General features: G+C 45.1%; 2 protein-coding genes across 2 annotated transcripts; both read right to left on the bottom strand.

The window, feature by feature from the left end:
• Positions 1 to 7,069: 7,069 nt before the first annotated feature.
• LOC311010242 (nuclear factor 7, ovary-like) lies at positions 7,070 to 9,529 on the bottom strand. The gene has a single exon (XM_084040784.1). The coding sequence runs from the start codon at positions 9,478 to 9,480 to the stop codon at positions 8,020 to 8,022; it is 1,461 nt and encodes a 486-aa protein (XP_083896910.1). The 5' UTR covers positions 9,481 to 9,529; the 3' UTR covers positions 7,070 to 8,019.
• Positions 9,530 to 11,770: 2,241 nt separating this feature from the next.
• LOC311010246 (zinc-binding protein A33-like) lies at positions 11,771 to 13,256 on the bottom strand (the record flags this gene model as incomplete). Its single annotated transcript, XM_084040786.1, has 1 exon — positions 11,771 to 13,256. One exon carries the CDS (start codon positions 13,254 to 13,256, stop codon positions 11,796 to 11,798), a length of 1,461 nt encoding a protein of 486 aa, XP_083896912.1. The 3' UTR covers positions 11,771 to 11,795.
• Positions 13,257 to 15,868: the final 2,612 nt, after the last annotated feature.

Raw genomic sequence — 15,868 nt, 5'->3', positions numbered from 1 at the left:
GCTGACTGCAACAGCTGCTCTTTCACCATCCTCAGTGGTCCCCTTACTTGGTGACCATAAACAAGCTCAAAAGGGCTAAAACCAGTAGCCTCATTCACAGAATCTCTGATAGCAAACAATAAAAATGGTATTGCTACATCCCAGTCACTTGCGTAACTAACACAGTAGGTTTTAATCATAGATTTTAAAGTCTGATGGTACCTCTCGATGGCACCCTGGGACTGGGGATGATAAGCAGATGACATGATTTGTTTGACTCCAAGCTCATGCATCACTTCCTGAAATACACCAGAAGTAAAGTTGGACCCACGATCATGTTGGACCTCTAATGGTAAACCTACTCTAGAAAAGAAATGCAGCAGAGCTTCCACTACGACCTTGGTCTTGATTGATCTCAACGGCACAGCCTCCGGAAATCTGGTTGAAACATCCATAATGGTAAGAAGATACTCATTCCCTTTCTTAGTTTTCGGCAAAGGGCCGACACAATCAATCAGAACCCGAGAGAAGGGCTCCTCCATGACAGGCAGAGGGCAGAGAGGAGCAACTGGGATTGTCTGGTTGGGCTTGCCCACAACCTGGCAAGCATGACAGCTACGACAGTACGACACCACATCTTTATGCATCTTAGGCCAGTAAAAATGTCTACTGACTTTCTCTTGAGTTTTACGGATGCCCAAATGACCAGTCATGGATACCTCGTGAGCCAAACGAAGGACTTCCCTTCTGAAACTCTCAGGTAACACAATTTGAGTCATCACAGTCCACAGCTCATCAGCAGGACGATCACGAGGTCGCCATTTTCTCAACAAGACGCCATCTTGGAGAAAGTAACCTTCAGCTACATCCTTCATATCCTCAGCACTAGCAGCTGTCTGTCTTAAAGGAGCTACAGAGGGATCCTTTTCCTGCTCTGACATAAGGACTTCCCGAGAAAACTCGGAGCAAGGAGACACCTCTGCCAGCCTAGCAAAGAAAGTATCAGCTAAACCACCAGATACTTCATCTTGCTCATTAGCATTCCCCTGTATAGCAGAACGAGCCTGAGAACGAGTCACCACACACGCTGCAAACACCTCAGGATGCTCTCTCTCCAAAGCTACGGTCTCAGGGGCCTCACAAGGTTCCTCACTCACAACAGGTGTTACACAAACTTGAGTACCAGCTAAATCATTGCCTAATACAAAGGACACGCCTTCAATTGGCAAGGAGGGGACGACACCCACCACTACTGGCCCATTCACAATATTAGATGTTAGAAATATTTTGTGCAGACGAACACTCACAAAACCACCGCCAACTCCCTTCACAGGTGTGGAAGCTTTTAAATAGGAAGCAGACGGTAGGTCTATGACACCTTGAACCATTAAGGACTGCGTAGCTCCTGTGTCCCTCAGGATGGATATTGGGACCATTTCACCATGGGGTACACCCGAAACCGCTCCTTTTGACACAAAACCTTCAAACCCTTTTGCTACCTGGCAAGATGGCAGATTCTGGCTGTCCACTTCACAGGGACTGATCTGAGTCTGAGCACTAATCAAGCCCACAATTTTCCCTCCCCCACTATTCCTCTTGAGATTGGGACAACTGGACTTAATATGGCCTGGCTTCCTGCAGTAGTGACAGATGACCTCACTTCTGGGAAAGTATGGTTTCTCATACCTTTTCCCAGGCATTGGAGACTGGGCAGAGGTGGGAGCAGATTTTTGCATAACAGCTTCTGTTGGCCTGTCAAATGCAGCTTGCTTCCTATCCTGTCTGCTAAATCTTCCCTTCCAAGGTGACTCTCTGTGGATCAACTCATAAGAATCTGCCGCCATAGCAGCTTTTCTTAAATCAGTAACGCCCAACTCATTTAGATGTATTTCCATGTGCCGGGGTACACTGATTTTAAACTGCTCCACCAGCATAAGTTGCCGCAACTCTTGGAAATTGTGAGTTTTAGTGCTGGCCAACCACCTATCAAACACAGCCTCCTGTTGCCTAGCCAAATCGAGGAAAGTCTCACTTGACTTGCACTGCAGAGACCTGAATTTCTGTCTGTAGGCTTCTGGTACCACCTCATAGGCTGTCAAAATCACTCTCCTCACAGTGTCATAGTCTCTGCTGTCAGAAGCATCTAAAGCTGCATAAGCTTCCTGAGCTTTTCCTTCAAGCACACTCTGGATAAGCAGCGTCCACTTGTCCTCGGGCCAGTCTAGCTCTCGGGCAATTTTCTCAAAAGAGTCAAAAAAAGAGTTCACATCACCCCGATTAAACTTAGGCATGAGCCTCAAACAGCCGGAAACATCAAATCGAGCTTCATGTTCACGTTGTAAAGCAGTGTTGTTCACTCTAAGTTTTTCCTGCTCCAAAGCCAGCTTTGCTAACTCAAGCTTCTGCTCTCGTTCTCTTGCTGCCACTCTAGCCAATTCAAGCTGAAAAGTGCGCTCGTTCTCTCTCTCCCTCTCTTTTTCCTGCACAGGGTCATGCAAACGCAACACTGAAATGAGAGTCTCCACAATTTCTGGCTTTTTAATATCTGAACTAACCTCTACCTCACAATATTGAGCAACTGCGAGCAAATCTTCCTTTTTAAGCTTACGCAACTCACTGCGTCCAAAGTCACTCTCACAAAACACTTCCGCCTTGAAAGTTGTCATGGTTACCGCCTCCAAACACTCACCACAGTAGGCTAACGCAAAAGAGACACGCTCTCACTAATTACCCTTCAGGTAACTAATACAAAATAGCCATACCAACTTGTAGCGAGCAAAAATGAGACAGCTGGTAGCTCACTTAATTACCGGAGCCAGATACACACACGAACCGCACACCGAGCGTCCATGAACCACAAACCGATACACTTCAGTACCCACCGGAAACACCAGCCACAACAAGCCAAAGCTATCCGCCAAACCAAATCGTTACCATCAACCTTTAACCATATACCCTGGTTTTTATTAACCTAAACGCACACAGTAAATGCTATAACTTAGCTTAGTTTTGCATACACACACAAACATCGGTTTTACAACGAGAAGGCGACACCGTGCAGCTACCCTGCCCGTAGCCGTATGTCCGTGGCCTGCCGCTAAACCTAGCAACATACAGCTTTTAACGAGCTGAATACAACTCAATCGTGCCTCTTCTCGCAAACAGGATGCCTGGGTGTAACTCTCTAACTTCAAAGAGGATCCCGGACGAGCCCCCAAATATGTTACGGACTAGTCGGGTCTATGGAGATTTAAACAGAAGTAACATAATGCTAGTCCTAACCTGGAGTGCGTAAGAAGGAGAAAGACCTTGGGAAAGAAGCAGAGCGGAGATGGACTGGTTTTCACCTAGAGAGAAGTGTGGAGGTGGGTCGGCCTACCGGAGATAGCTGGTCTTCCAGGACGACACCGCCGCCAGCTCAGACCTGTGCTCTCTCAGGAGCGGCGAGCTTCGTCTTTGGTTTCAGTTCAGAGTTTTTAAAAGAATGATGGTGGATGGGTCTTCGTGCACCAGACTGGTTCTCAAGAGGCCCGGGTGCGTCTCGTCGTCCGACTCTCGTCCCGTGCTGCGTGGCGCTCACTCAAGCCACCACTCAGCCCCCCCCGCACACACAGGTGAGTCTCATTTTCTTGATTCCAGGGGAGGAGACCACGCCCCTCTCCAAGTGAGGTTATCCCAACCTCAGCACCGCTTAACCACACCTCTTAGATCTCTCATGAAAACCAGTCCATTAAATTTGTGAAAACAGAGGGAAAAGAAAAGAAAGAAAAAGGAGCTACAATCCCTCTACTCCTAACAGTGTGCAAAGACCATGTGTGACAAGCATGGAGACGGAACATGTGAGTATCTGGAGGTTTGGGAGAAATATGGTTTTTCATCGAGTGGTAGTTCCAGTCTAAATTAGATAGATAGATGTATTAAGGCAGCAATTAGTGCTGAAAAAAAAAAACATTTCATGGAGGTTGAAAAGCCTTCAGTCATTGTAAACAGCAGTATTGTACAGGGACATACAAAAGAATTAACATAGCGGGGGGTGGGGAACTAAAAACCCAGTGTGCTAACTTTCCCACAGGCAGAGTACACCAGGACCTGGACTGTTTCTCTGGCGAAGCACGGCCTCCTCCTCCCTACACACCTTCTGAAGCTGCACCACAACAACTATTACCTGCGACAGCCGGACCCGAGTCATCGGACCTGCTGCACCTTTGCCCGATATGAACGCTCCAGCTATGCCAAATATGTAAGCAAGAACTGAGGAGAAAGCTGACAAGAAGAAGGCAAAGCTGGAAAATAGACTGCAAATGGCTCAACTGCAGGCCTATGAACAGAAACTACACCATCAGGGCAGAGGAAGACCAGGCAGACGGGGCAGGGCTCATGGATGGACATTTCAAAAACACCGCTCACCACGCCTGTCAACACTGTGGGAGTTCACTGGATTAAAGACTGTCCCAAAGCAAAAAAAAAACAAAAAAAACTCAGAAGAATGGCAATTCTGACCAGAGGACAGGAGTTATAGTAACAAATCCAGGAACAAGAGGGAGAAGGACACATGGGAGAGGAGGTTGGTGACTAAGCAGAGAGACGGAACAGGGACTGGACATGGGTGAGCAAAACACACATACAAACACACACCAGAGAAAATAGGCATTTTCAGGGTGTCACTTTTGACCCAACTCCTCCTTTTATATGAATACACATGGGATTTAAAGTGTGATCATCCTCACTCTGTTGTTCAACAGCTAACAACCTTTGCAATGACAATCGTAAAAGGGGGGGGAGGGTACACACAGATACATTGACGATTAACATTGCACTGAATGCATCACACCCACAGCTGATGAAGATTTTGAGACACAATGGCTTAGAGGATATGAGTCAGATTTGTTAACTGGTGATCATTTATTTTGGGGGAGCTCCAGTATTTGGATTGCTCATGGAGCATGGAGTTGTCGCATGTCCAGATTCACCTTGTTGCACACCTATCTTTCCAGTAAAAAGACACCTCAAGAAAAACAACCAGCAGTCTTGCAATTTGTTTGGGATATGAGAGCAGAGAACAACGCGGTTTATGCCAGAGCTCCATTGGTTTCTGATCCACACACAATTATGTCACAGGTCGTTCTTGGACACACACCAGAGCCGCGATGGGCTACTGAGACAAAAGGTCTTAAAACATCCTTGCAAGAGTAAAATTATGTAGTAGGTCGACAATTCACTTTGGTTTTCAGAAAGTGAACAGATATGCCAGGCTGACACAGTGGCACTGCTAAAGTTTTTAGCAGCACAAGGCCACAAAGTCAGCCTCTCAAAATTGTAGTGGGTAAAACAGGAAGTAACCTTCCTAGGCCACATTATTTTCCATAAGGTTTTAAAAAAAAACTAACCGATAATCGGATCCAAGCCATCTTTAAAATTATGCTGAGATGGCACAGCCTCTGCAGAGCATGACACATGATCATGGACATCGACCGACAAACACACGGACTTGGACAACGTCGGACATGCCAGCTTTGTTTAGCTTGTACCAACCCTGACTGCCGCCCCGACCTTGGGCTGACCCAACTCAGAGCAACCTTTTGACACAGACTGTTTGTAAAAAGAGAGAATGAATGTCATCGCTAAATCTTTTTGTTCCTCAGGTAGTTGCATCCATTCTCCTGGAGTGGAGAATGAGCCACCTCACTTCAGCACAGATGATGCATTACCATAATGTTTTGCTCTCACTCCCTAATGTCACTATCACCTGATGCATTGTACTTAACAGCAAGCCTTTTGTCTACAGCAGTGGATGGTGAGCCACACGACTGCATGGTGGCAATTGTGGAAACCTGCTCACCACGACCCCATTCAGATAACAATGTAAAATGTGAAAATGCCTAACCTTTCTTCCCAAATAACACCTCCTCTCTCCTCCAAAGGGCAACCTGGGTTTGCTAAGATGTTTGTATCAGTGCCTGGCTAGATATGGTAGAAACAGCTGACAGTTCCTAGTGTACACGGGACTTCTCTAACCACTCACAAACATTTTGTTCTAAAGTTTTCTTTTCCCAAAGTGCTTAGTGTGCCTCAGACCCATGTCGGGAGAAGACAAGGAATCCAGCCAACTTATGCTATGCTTGACTACTGCATTAACCTCTCCAACTCTCAAGTCTGTCCACACACAGGTCAGAGCAGCCCTACCACCCCCTTGCAAGGACCCCTACAGCCTGGAGACTGGGTGGTGATAAAAGACTTCGCTGACGTTGCTGGAGGGAACCACGCTGGGCAGGACCATTTCTGGTACTCCTGATAACCAACACGGCTGTGAAGATAGCAGAGAGAGCCACGTGGGTCCACTCCAGCCACTGCAGGAAGGAGCCACCACTCAAGGCGGAGATCCTGAGCGAGGGAGCTGACCCACAACCCAACGAGGATGAGAAGAAGAAGACCCAGCAAGAACCACAGGAGCGACTGCTGTGATGCCGACGGACAACAATGGCTGTGTGACCAATTTGGTCCGTGGGGAACAGTGGTGGTCCAGTTTTCCACCCGTCTTGATGGTGCTCTGTACACTTCTGTGGACCGGCATTTGTGCTCCGACGTGCATAACAACACCGACGAAGCAGGAAAGATAGTTGAGCAGTACGTTCAGCTCTGCACCACGGCTTGGGATAAGAAGGAACACTCTTGAAGAGGAAGAAAACAGGATCCCGACCATTGAACAATCGTATCACCTGACCGAAAGAAATATTATTGTATAACACGTAATATAAATCCAGCAACTTATATTAGTAACGATTTAGATTTCTGTAACCCCAATGTGATCCTTTTATGACAGTACCTATTGATTGTTGATTTAATTGTTTGATTTACAAATTAATCAAAAGGGGGGAATGTGAGGGAAATTCCTATTTAATCATGTATTTATGTGGGCAAATGGCTGTAAAGATGTTTTATCCAAAAATGTTTAAATAAAAATAATGACACTATGCAGACTGGGTTTGAATTACACAGTGGCTTTCGGGGAAGCCCTATTTGCTGGTGTGCAGTACGACTTCCCAAAGCACATGCACCCATATAGACACAATAACAACAAGGCAAGAATCATGCAAGAAGTTTAATATCCTCATCAGAGCAAACAAAACACATCATCACAAAGCAGAGGAACACATGTAATATCTCTTCTCATACACACCCCTTCATGAACAACACATCAGGTGAACAACAAAGCTGAGCGTTATTTAGCTGCCGTAAGTTGTTTTTAACAAAGCAAAATAAAACTGTCTGTCTGCGGCTCGCAGCTCCCTCTCTGTCTCTCTCTCACTGTCTCTTCACTTTCCTCACGTTTGTCTGTTGGTTGCTCCAAAAAAAGGAAGATTGAATTAGGGACAAAAGTTATGTTTACAACCATGAGGTGTGTAGGAAAAACAGAACTGTGTTAATTACTGGACAGACAGATGTTCAGAAAAAGGAATGGTATATTTACATATTTATACAAGGAGTAGGTCATTTGGAAAAACCACAGAAACTTTGACTTTGAACGCATCGGTGAACTTAAAAAGCCCCGCCCCCCTTTGTTCAGACCTCAGAGTGTTACAAACAGGAAGTAAGCATTGACAGACAGGCAGGCCGTCCAATTATTTTCTCTGGCTGTTTTTGATTGGACGGGGTTTTTACAATCCTGCCACGGCCACAGATGAAAATTTTAAAATGTTTTTTATGTCAGAGCATTTAATGTATTCATTGCTATCGGTATGTTACAAGGATTTCAAGGTATATAACAGAAAGTATTTCTGGATAGAATCACCTACTCAACCTTTAAGTGTATTTGATGGACTTGTTACATTTTCTTGCACTTTTGTTCAAATACGTGAAACTAAAGTAATATATAGAATATGTCTGACAATCAACAGTCACACTTGGTAGAAAGGAAACAGGGAGATTATTACATCAACATTCACTTTTTGTTCCATTCTGAACAGTAAATCATTATGTTTGGTTTCAAATTAAAGATCTTCTTTAAAAACCTGAACAAACGACGACCACCACTCTGAAATCCTAATGAGTCGCTGAGAGCTCACCTCCCTCCCTGAACATCACAGAAACCTCACTTTGACATATTTTGATATCAGCTGTTTTAGCATCACCAGCTTCTTCAATACTGAACCAGGGGAAGAGTTTCTCAGTAAAAGTGTCTCTCTCAGTGTAGATGTGAGTCATGTCTTCAGGGTTGTAGAAAGACACCTTCCCCCCATCATAGTCCAGCTGGACTCTGATCCTCTGGAGACTCTTCTTCACTCTGACAGTCTTACCATCTCCAACAATGTATTCTCCCCCGTCATACAATAAACACCAGATTCCATATTTTGGTGTCACATATATCTCTCCCTTCCTGTCATATGACTCTTTAGCCAAACCTATCAACCAGTATGGATGGTCTCCCACCTCCACCTCCCAGCTGTGTTTCCCTGAGCTGAAGCCCTCAGAGCCCAGAACGTTGGCATACTCAGTGTTTCTCTCTGGATTGTCAGGAAGCTGCAGGTTTGTGTCTCCATGTCTCACCTGGGTCAGATCATCAGACAGACAGAGACTGGAGGCTGCAGTGTTTGGGTCCAGAATGACAGGACTGAAGTGGACCACATCCTTCATCTTCTCCCAGACCCTGAAGGACAGGTTGCCCAGATGTTTGGCCACATCTATCAGCGCTCCCGAGACCGGCTGTGGATCTGACAGTGAGGTCTGGACTCTGGTTCTGGTCCGAGTGGATTTATAACTGCTGAGGAACGGCACGTTGTCTTTCTGCAGGTCTTCTTCAACAGCAGAGATACTGTCTGACAGAGAGGAGATCTGATCCTGGTTCACCTTCATCTCTCTCCTGATCCTCTTCCCCTTCTGCTCCTCTTCCTCCCTCAGAGCTGCCAGTCTGGACTCCTCTTCCTCTTTCAGGAACTGGTGCAGCTTGTTGAACTCTGCTCTGATCTGTGTCTCCGTGGACAACAGCTGCTTCTTGGAGTGTTGAATCATTCCATCGTATGTTTCCTCCACTTGTTTGTGTTTGACCCTCTTGTCCTGCAGAGACTCCAAGTCAGATCTCATCCGGTCCTTCAGGTTTCTGATTGCTTGTCCTATCGGAATGACCTTGTGACCCTGGTGGAGAGAAAACTCACAGACAGGACACACAACTCGATCTTCATCCTCACAGAACAGCCTAGCCTCTTCTGGGTGTTTACTACACACCACCTCCACCTTCTCCTCTCCCTTTTCTGTCTCAGGTGATCCAGTGTTCTGTCTCTCAGTAAAGGAGTCAGCCAGTCCCTTCAGGGTGAAGTTCACATCAGGAATATCTTTGGAGGATTTTCTTTTACAAATGGGACAGTTTTTGTTGTTAGCTTGTTCCCAGAATTGTTGCAGGCAGCTTGAACAGAAGCTGTGGTTGCAGCTCAGAGACACAGGATCACTGAAAGTCTCTGAACACACGTGGCAGGTCAGGTAACTTTCAAGAAGATCTCTCTCAGCCATTTCCTCTGGTGTGAATGATCCTTTAACAGCAAGACTCACCAAAGCTGTGTGATCAGTCCGTATGATCCGTGTTAATAGTCCACGTCCTTCTTCCTGGAATGGCGTCGAATCACTTTTTACTTTCACTTTCCAACATTTTAAGTAAACAAGCTGACATTTCATTCTATCACCAGCAGATGGTAGTATTTGATTAACTGTCAGATTTCACAGCAACTTTGTATGTAAATATTTTATCTGTAAGTGAAAAAGAAGATAAATGAGAATATGTATTAACATTGTAAACAAATGTCTGAACACAGAAACACAGAGGCTAAAACATTACAATTCAGAATTTGTGTTCAACACGTTTTGTATCAATGTAAATCATAATTTAATTAAATGACAATGTACTCTTCCAAGACAGTGAAAATACTATGAAAGAAGTATTTCACTTGTGCAAAACATTTCCTCTGAAATTACACAGACACATAATAGTCACCTTTACATCTCATTGTACGCAACACAAACATGAATAAAAACCTAAATGTAAAACAAAACCTACACGACCATTAATGAATCCTCCACCATCAGGCCAGTATCATCAGTCTCTCACTGGCCTGCAGAGGGCAGTAGAGTAACCAAAAGATGCACTCAAGTAAGAGTATTGTTACTTTCTAATAATATGAGTCAAGTAGAAGTAAAAAGTAGTCATACAAATAGTTACTTGAGTAAGAGCAAGAAAGTATCTAATGGAAAAACTACTCAAGTACTGACTAACGTCTGATTTACTGGTTCAATAATCAGAGCATGAACGTTAAAAATGATTGTGTTACTATATCAATGTCATGTCCACCTACCAGTCTATCAAACATGCTGAAAAGGAGTAAAACATTACAAAAGGGAGTAAGTTGAGTGCTTACTGGCACAACCGTCTTTTCTTTCAAGGGATCACACTTGACAACTTGAAGCTTCTGACATTGTGTAAAATGTGTTCATTGTAAACTCCAGGTTTTTAAAGTGTCCATCACTTTAACGTCTTTATAGTTATGTGTACAGTTTGTGTTTTATTAATTAAGACTTTGGACCTGATGTTTTCTGACATTTTTACAGAGGCTCCAAATGTGTCATATCCATTCATTTTCTGAAATGGTCCCTGTGGCCATCTTTGAACCAAATCATGTTGTTTTCCGTTCTATATCTATAACCGTGTGGAGCAGCACACTGTCGACTAACAGTCCGCGTGTAAAGATGTTTTATCCAAAAATATTTAAATAAAAACAATGACACTATTTAGACTGGGTTTGAATTACACAGTGGCTTTCAGGGAAGCCCTATTTGCTGGTGTTCACTACGACTTCCCAAAGCACATGCACCCATATAGACACAATAACAACAAGGCAAGAATCATGCTAGAAGTTTAATATCCTCATCAGAGCAAACAAAACACATCATCACAAAGCAGAGGAACACATGTAATATCTCTTCTCATACACACCCCTTCATGAACAACACATCAGGTGAACAACAAAGCTGAGCGTTATTTAGCTGCCGTAAGTTGTTTTTAACAAAGCAAAATAAAACTGTCTGTCTGCGGCTCGCAGCTCCCTCTCTGTCTCTCTCTCACTGTCTCTTCACTTTCCTCACGTTTGTCTGTTGGTTGCTCCAAAAATATGGAAAATTGAATTAGGGACAAAAGTTATGTTTACAACCATGAGGTGTGTAGGAAAAACACAGAACTGTGTTAATTACTGGACAGAGAGATGTTCAGAAAAAGGAATGGTATATTTACATATTTATACAAGGAGTAGGTCATTTGGAACGCATCGGTGAACTGAAAAAGCCCCGCCCCCCTTTGTTCAGACCTCAGAGTGCAGCAATCAGGAAGTAAGCATTGACAGACAGGCAGGCCGTCCAATTATTTCTCCGGCCATTTTTGATTGGACGGGGTTTTTACAGTCCTGCCACGGCCACAGATGAAAATATTAAAATGTTTTTTATGTCAGAGCATTTAATGTATTCATTGCTATCGGTATGTTACAAGGATTTCAAGGTATATAACAGAAAGTATTTCTGGATAGAATCACCTACTCAACCTTTAAGTGTATTTGATGGAAATGTTACATTTTCTTGCACTTTTGTTCAAATACATGAAACTAAAGTAATATATAGAATATGTCTGACAATCAACAGTCACACTTGGTAGAAAGGACACAGGGAGATTATTACATCAACATTCACTTTTTGTTCCATTCTGAACAGTAAATCATTATGTTTGGTTTTCATATTAAAGATTTTCTTTAAAAATCTGAACAAACGACGACCACCACTCTGAAATCCTAATGAGTCGCTGAGAGCTCACCTCCCTCCCTGAACATCACAGAAACCTCACTTTGACACATTTTGATATCAGCTGTTTTAGCATCACCATCTCGTCCAATATTGAACCAGGGGAAGAGTTTCTCAGTAAAAGTGTCTCTGTGAGTGTAGATGTGAGTCATGTCTTCAGGGTTGTAGAAAGACACCTTCCCCCCATCATAGTCCAGCTGGACTCTGATCCTCTGGAGACTCCTCTCCACTCTGACAGTCTCACCAGTTCCATCAATATATTTTCCCCTGCGATACAATAAACACCAGATTCCATATTTTTGTGTCACAGATATCTCTCCCTTCCTGTCATATGAATCTTTAGCCAAACCTACAGACCAGACAGGATGGTCTCGCACCTCCACCTCCCAGCTGTGTTTCCCTGAGCTGAAGCCTTCAGAGCCCAGAACCTCGGCATACTTAGAGTTTCTCTCTGGATTGTCAGGAAGCTGCAGGTTTGTGTCTCCCTGTCTCACCCCGGTCAGATCATCAGACAGACAGAGAATGGGGGCTGCAGTGTTTGGGTCCAGAATGACAGGACTGAAGTGGACCACATCCTTCATCTTCTCCCAGACCCTGAAGGACAGGTTGCCCAGATGTTTGGCCACATCTATCAGTGCTCCCGAGACCGGCTGTGGATCTGACAGTGAGGTCTGGACTCTGGTTCTGGTCTGAGTGGATTTATAACTGCTGAGCAACGGCACGTTGTCTTTCTGCAGGTCTTCTTCAACAGCAGAGATACTGTCTGACAGAGAGGAGATCTGATCCTGGATCACCATCATCTCTCTGCTGATCCTCTTCCCCTTCTGCTCCTCTTCCTCCCTCAGAGCTGCCAGTCTGGACTCCTCTTCCTCTTTCAGGAACTGGTGCAGCTTGTTGAACTCTGCTCTGATCTGTGTCTCCGTGGACAACAGCTGCTTCTTGGAGTGTTCAATCATTCCGTCGTATGTTTCCTCCACTTGTTTGTGTTTGACCTGCTTGTCCTGCAGAGTCTCCAAGTCAGATCTCATCTGGTCCTTCAGGTCTCTGACTGCTTGTTCTATCGGAATGACCTTGTGACCCTGGTGGAGAGAAAACTCACAGACAGGACACACAACTCGATCTTCATCCTCACAGAACAGCCTAGCCTCTTCTGGGTGTTTACTACACACCACCTCCACCTTCTCCTCTTCCTTTTCTGTCTCAAGTGATCCAGTTTTCTGTCTCTCGGCAAAGGAGTCAGCCAGTCCCTTCAGGGTGAAGCTCGGCGGAAGAAGTTCTTTGGAGGATTTTCTTTTACAAATGGGACAGTTTTTGTTGTTAGCTTGTTCCCAGAATCGTTGCAGGCAGCTTGAACAGAAGCTGTGGCTGCAGCTCAGAGACACAGGATCACTGAAAGTCTCTGAACACAAGTGGCAGGTCAGGAAACTTTCAAGAAGATCTCTCTCAGCCATTTCCTCTGGTGTGAATGATCCTTTAACAGCAAGACTCACCAAAGCTGTGTGATCAGTCCGTATGATCCGTGTTAATAGTCCACGTCCTTCTACCTAGAATGTCGTTGAATCACCTGTCAGTTTCACTTCCCAATATTTTAAGTAAACAAGCTGACATTTCATTCTATCACCAGCAGATGGTAGTATTTGATTTACTGTCAGATTTCACAGCAACTTTGTATGTAAACAATTTATTTGCAAGTGAAAAATGAGATAAATGAGAATATCTATCCATCCATCCATTGTCTACCGCTTATCCTGTATTCAGGGTCGCGGGGGGTGCTGGAGCCGATCCCAGCTGTCATTGGGTGAAGGCAGGGTACACCCTGGACAGGATGTAGAGACAAACAGCCATTCACACTCACATTCACACCTACGGGCAATTTAGAGTCATTAAATGAGAATATTGACATTGTAAACAAATATCTGAACACAGAAACACTGAGGCTAAAACATTACAATTCAGAATTTGTGTTTAACACTTTTTGTATCAGTGTAAATTGAAAAAAAAAATATTTAATTAAATGACAATGTACTCTTCCAAGACAGTGAAAATACTATAAAAGAAGTATTTCACTTGTGCAAAACATTTCCTCTGAAATTACACAGACACATAATAGTCACCTTTACATCTCATTGTACGCAACACAAACGTGAATAAAAACCTAAATGTAAAACACAATGTACACAACCATTAATGAATCCTCCACCATCAGGCCAGTATCATCAGTCTCTCACTGGCCTGCAGAGGGCAGTAGAGTAACCAAAAGCTGCACTCAAGTAAGAGTATAGTTACTTTCAAATATATGAGTCAAGTAGAAGTAAAAAGTAGTCATCCAAATAGTTACTTGAGTGAGAGCAAGAAAGTATTTAGTGGAAAAACTACTCAAGTACTAAGAAACTGTCATGGATGTACTCGGAATGAAGGAGGTAAGGACCCAAATGCAGTTAAAAAAAAAGATTTATTTAAATAATAAGCTAACAAAAAACAAAGTCCAAAAACTAGAGCGGACAGGAACTGGCAACGAGCGAACCCCCGTAAGGCTGCCTGGATCAGGCATCAGACGGTCCCCCATCGGGACAGGAACAGGGGACGAGCGGATGGCTGCGTGGAGCAGGTGTCGGACGGTCCCCCGTCTGGACTAGTGACGGATGATCCTCCGCCTGGACTGGTGACGGACAGGTCTCCGAATGGACAGGTGACGGACGGGCCTCCGACTGGACAGGTGACAGACGGGCCTCCGACTGGACTGGTGACGGACGGGCCTCCGACTGGACAGGTGACGGACGATCTTCTGACTGGACTGGTGACAGCTGGACTTCCGCCTGGACAGGTGACTGACGATCTTCTGACTGGACTGGTGACGGCCGGACCTCTGCCTGGACTGGTGACGGCCGGACCTCCGCCTGGACTGGTGACGGACGATCTTCTGACTGGACTGGTGACGGACGGGCCTCCAACTGGACTGGTGACGGACGATCTTCTGACTGGACTGGTGACGGCCGGACCTCCGCCTGGACTGGTGACGGACGATCTTCTGACTGGACTGGTGACGGCCGGACCTCTGCCTGGACTGGTGACGGATGATCTTCTGACTGGACTGGTGACGGACGGGCCTCCAACTGGACTGGTGACGGACGATCTTCTGACTGGACTGGTGACGGCCAGACCTCCGCCTGGACTGGTGACGGACGATCTTCTGACTGGACTGGTGACGGCCGGACCTCTGCCTGGACTGGTGACGGATGATCTTCTGACTGGACTGGTGACGGCTGGACTTCCGCCTGGACTGGTGACGGGCGATCCTCCGACTGGACAGGTGACGGACGGGCCTCCAACTGGACTGGTGATGGACGGACCTCGCCAGGACCGGTATTGGTTGGGCACCCGTGAGCAGCATTTAATGCTCCTTGGCCCTCCCGGGGCCAGGCGAGTACCCCAAAATGGGTTAGGGCAGGAGCTGGGAAGCTGCTTAGCTGGGGAGGGTGATGGCTGGGGATCAGGGGATAAGATGAAGTCCTTCACCCAGGCAGGCAGTGAGCCCCTGAGCCACGGCCTGGAGGAAATTAGCTCCCTAGCCTTCCTCAGGGTTAACTCCCAGTCTTCCTCTCCATCAGCATAGTGGTGCTCCGCCTGGAGGCACCGGAGGTTAAAGAAAACCTCACGGAGTTTATGTTTTGTACCACACAAAAAAAAGGCTGCTGGGTCCATGTTGTGGCAACAAAAAACAAAGTCCAAAAACTCAGGAACACCACAGGGGGAAAACACTATACAAAAAAACATCCAAAAACGTAGGGAGGCCAAACAGGCAAAAACACTATGAAACAAAGAAAGAAGAAGAATCCAAAGCATAGACAATACAAATGTTATACAGTACATAATCAAAACACAAAAATACCTGAGTGATTTATATGGAAGCCCAAAATATTGAGAAACTTTCTCGAAATAACGACTTATTAAATAAAACAAATGTGAAACGTTCCACAAATACAAGAGATTACAAGAGAATAATATATAATGACTTAGTATTTCAAAATTTGGACTCATGCTATCTCAAAATATTGAGAAATCT

This window comes from Eutrigla gurnardus (assembly GCF_963514095.1).
Source record: "Eutrigla gurnardus genome assembly, contig: SCAFFOLD_54, whole genome shotgun sequence".
Classification (NCBI taxonomy): domain Eukaryota; kingdom Metazoa; phylum Chordata; class Actinopteri; order Perciformes; family Triglidae; genus Eutrigla; species Eutrigla gurnardus.
This window is presented reverse-complemented; position numbering and strand designations above follow the sequence as displayed.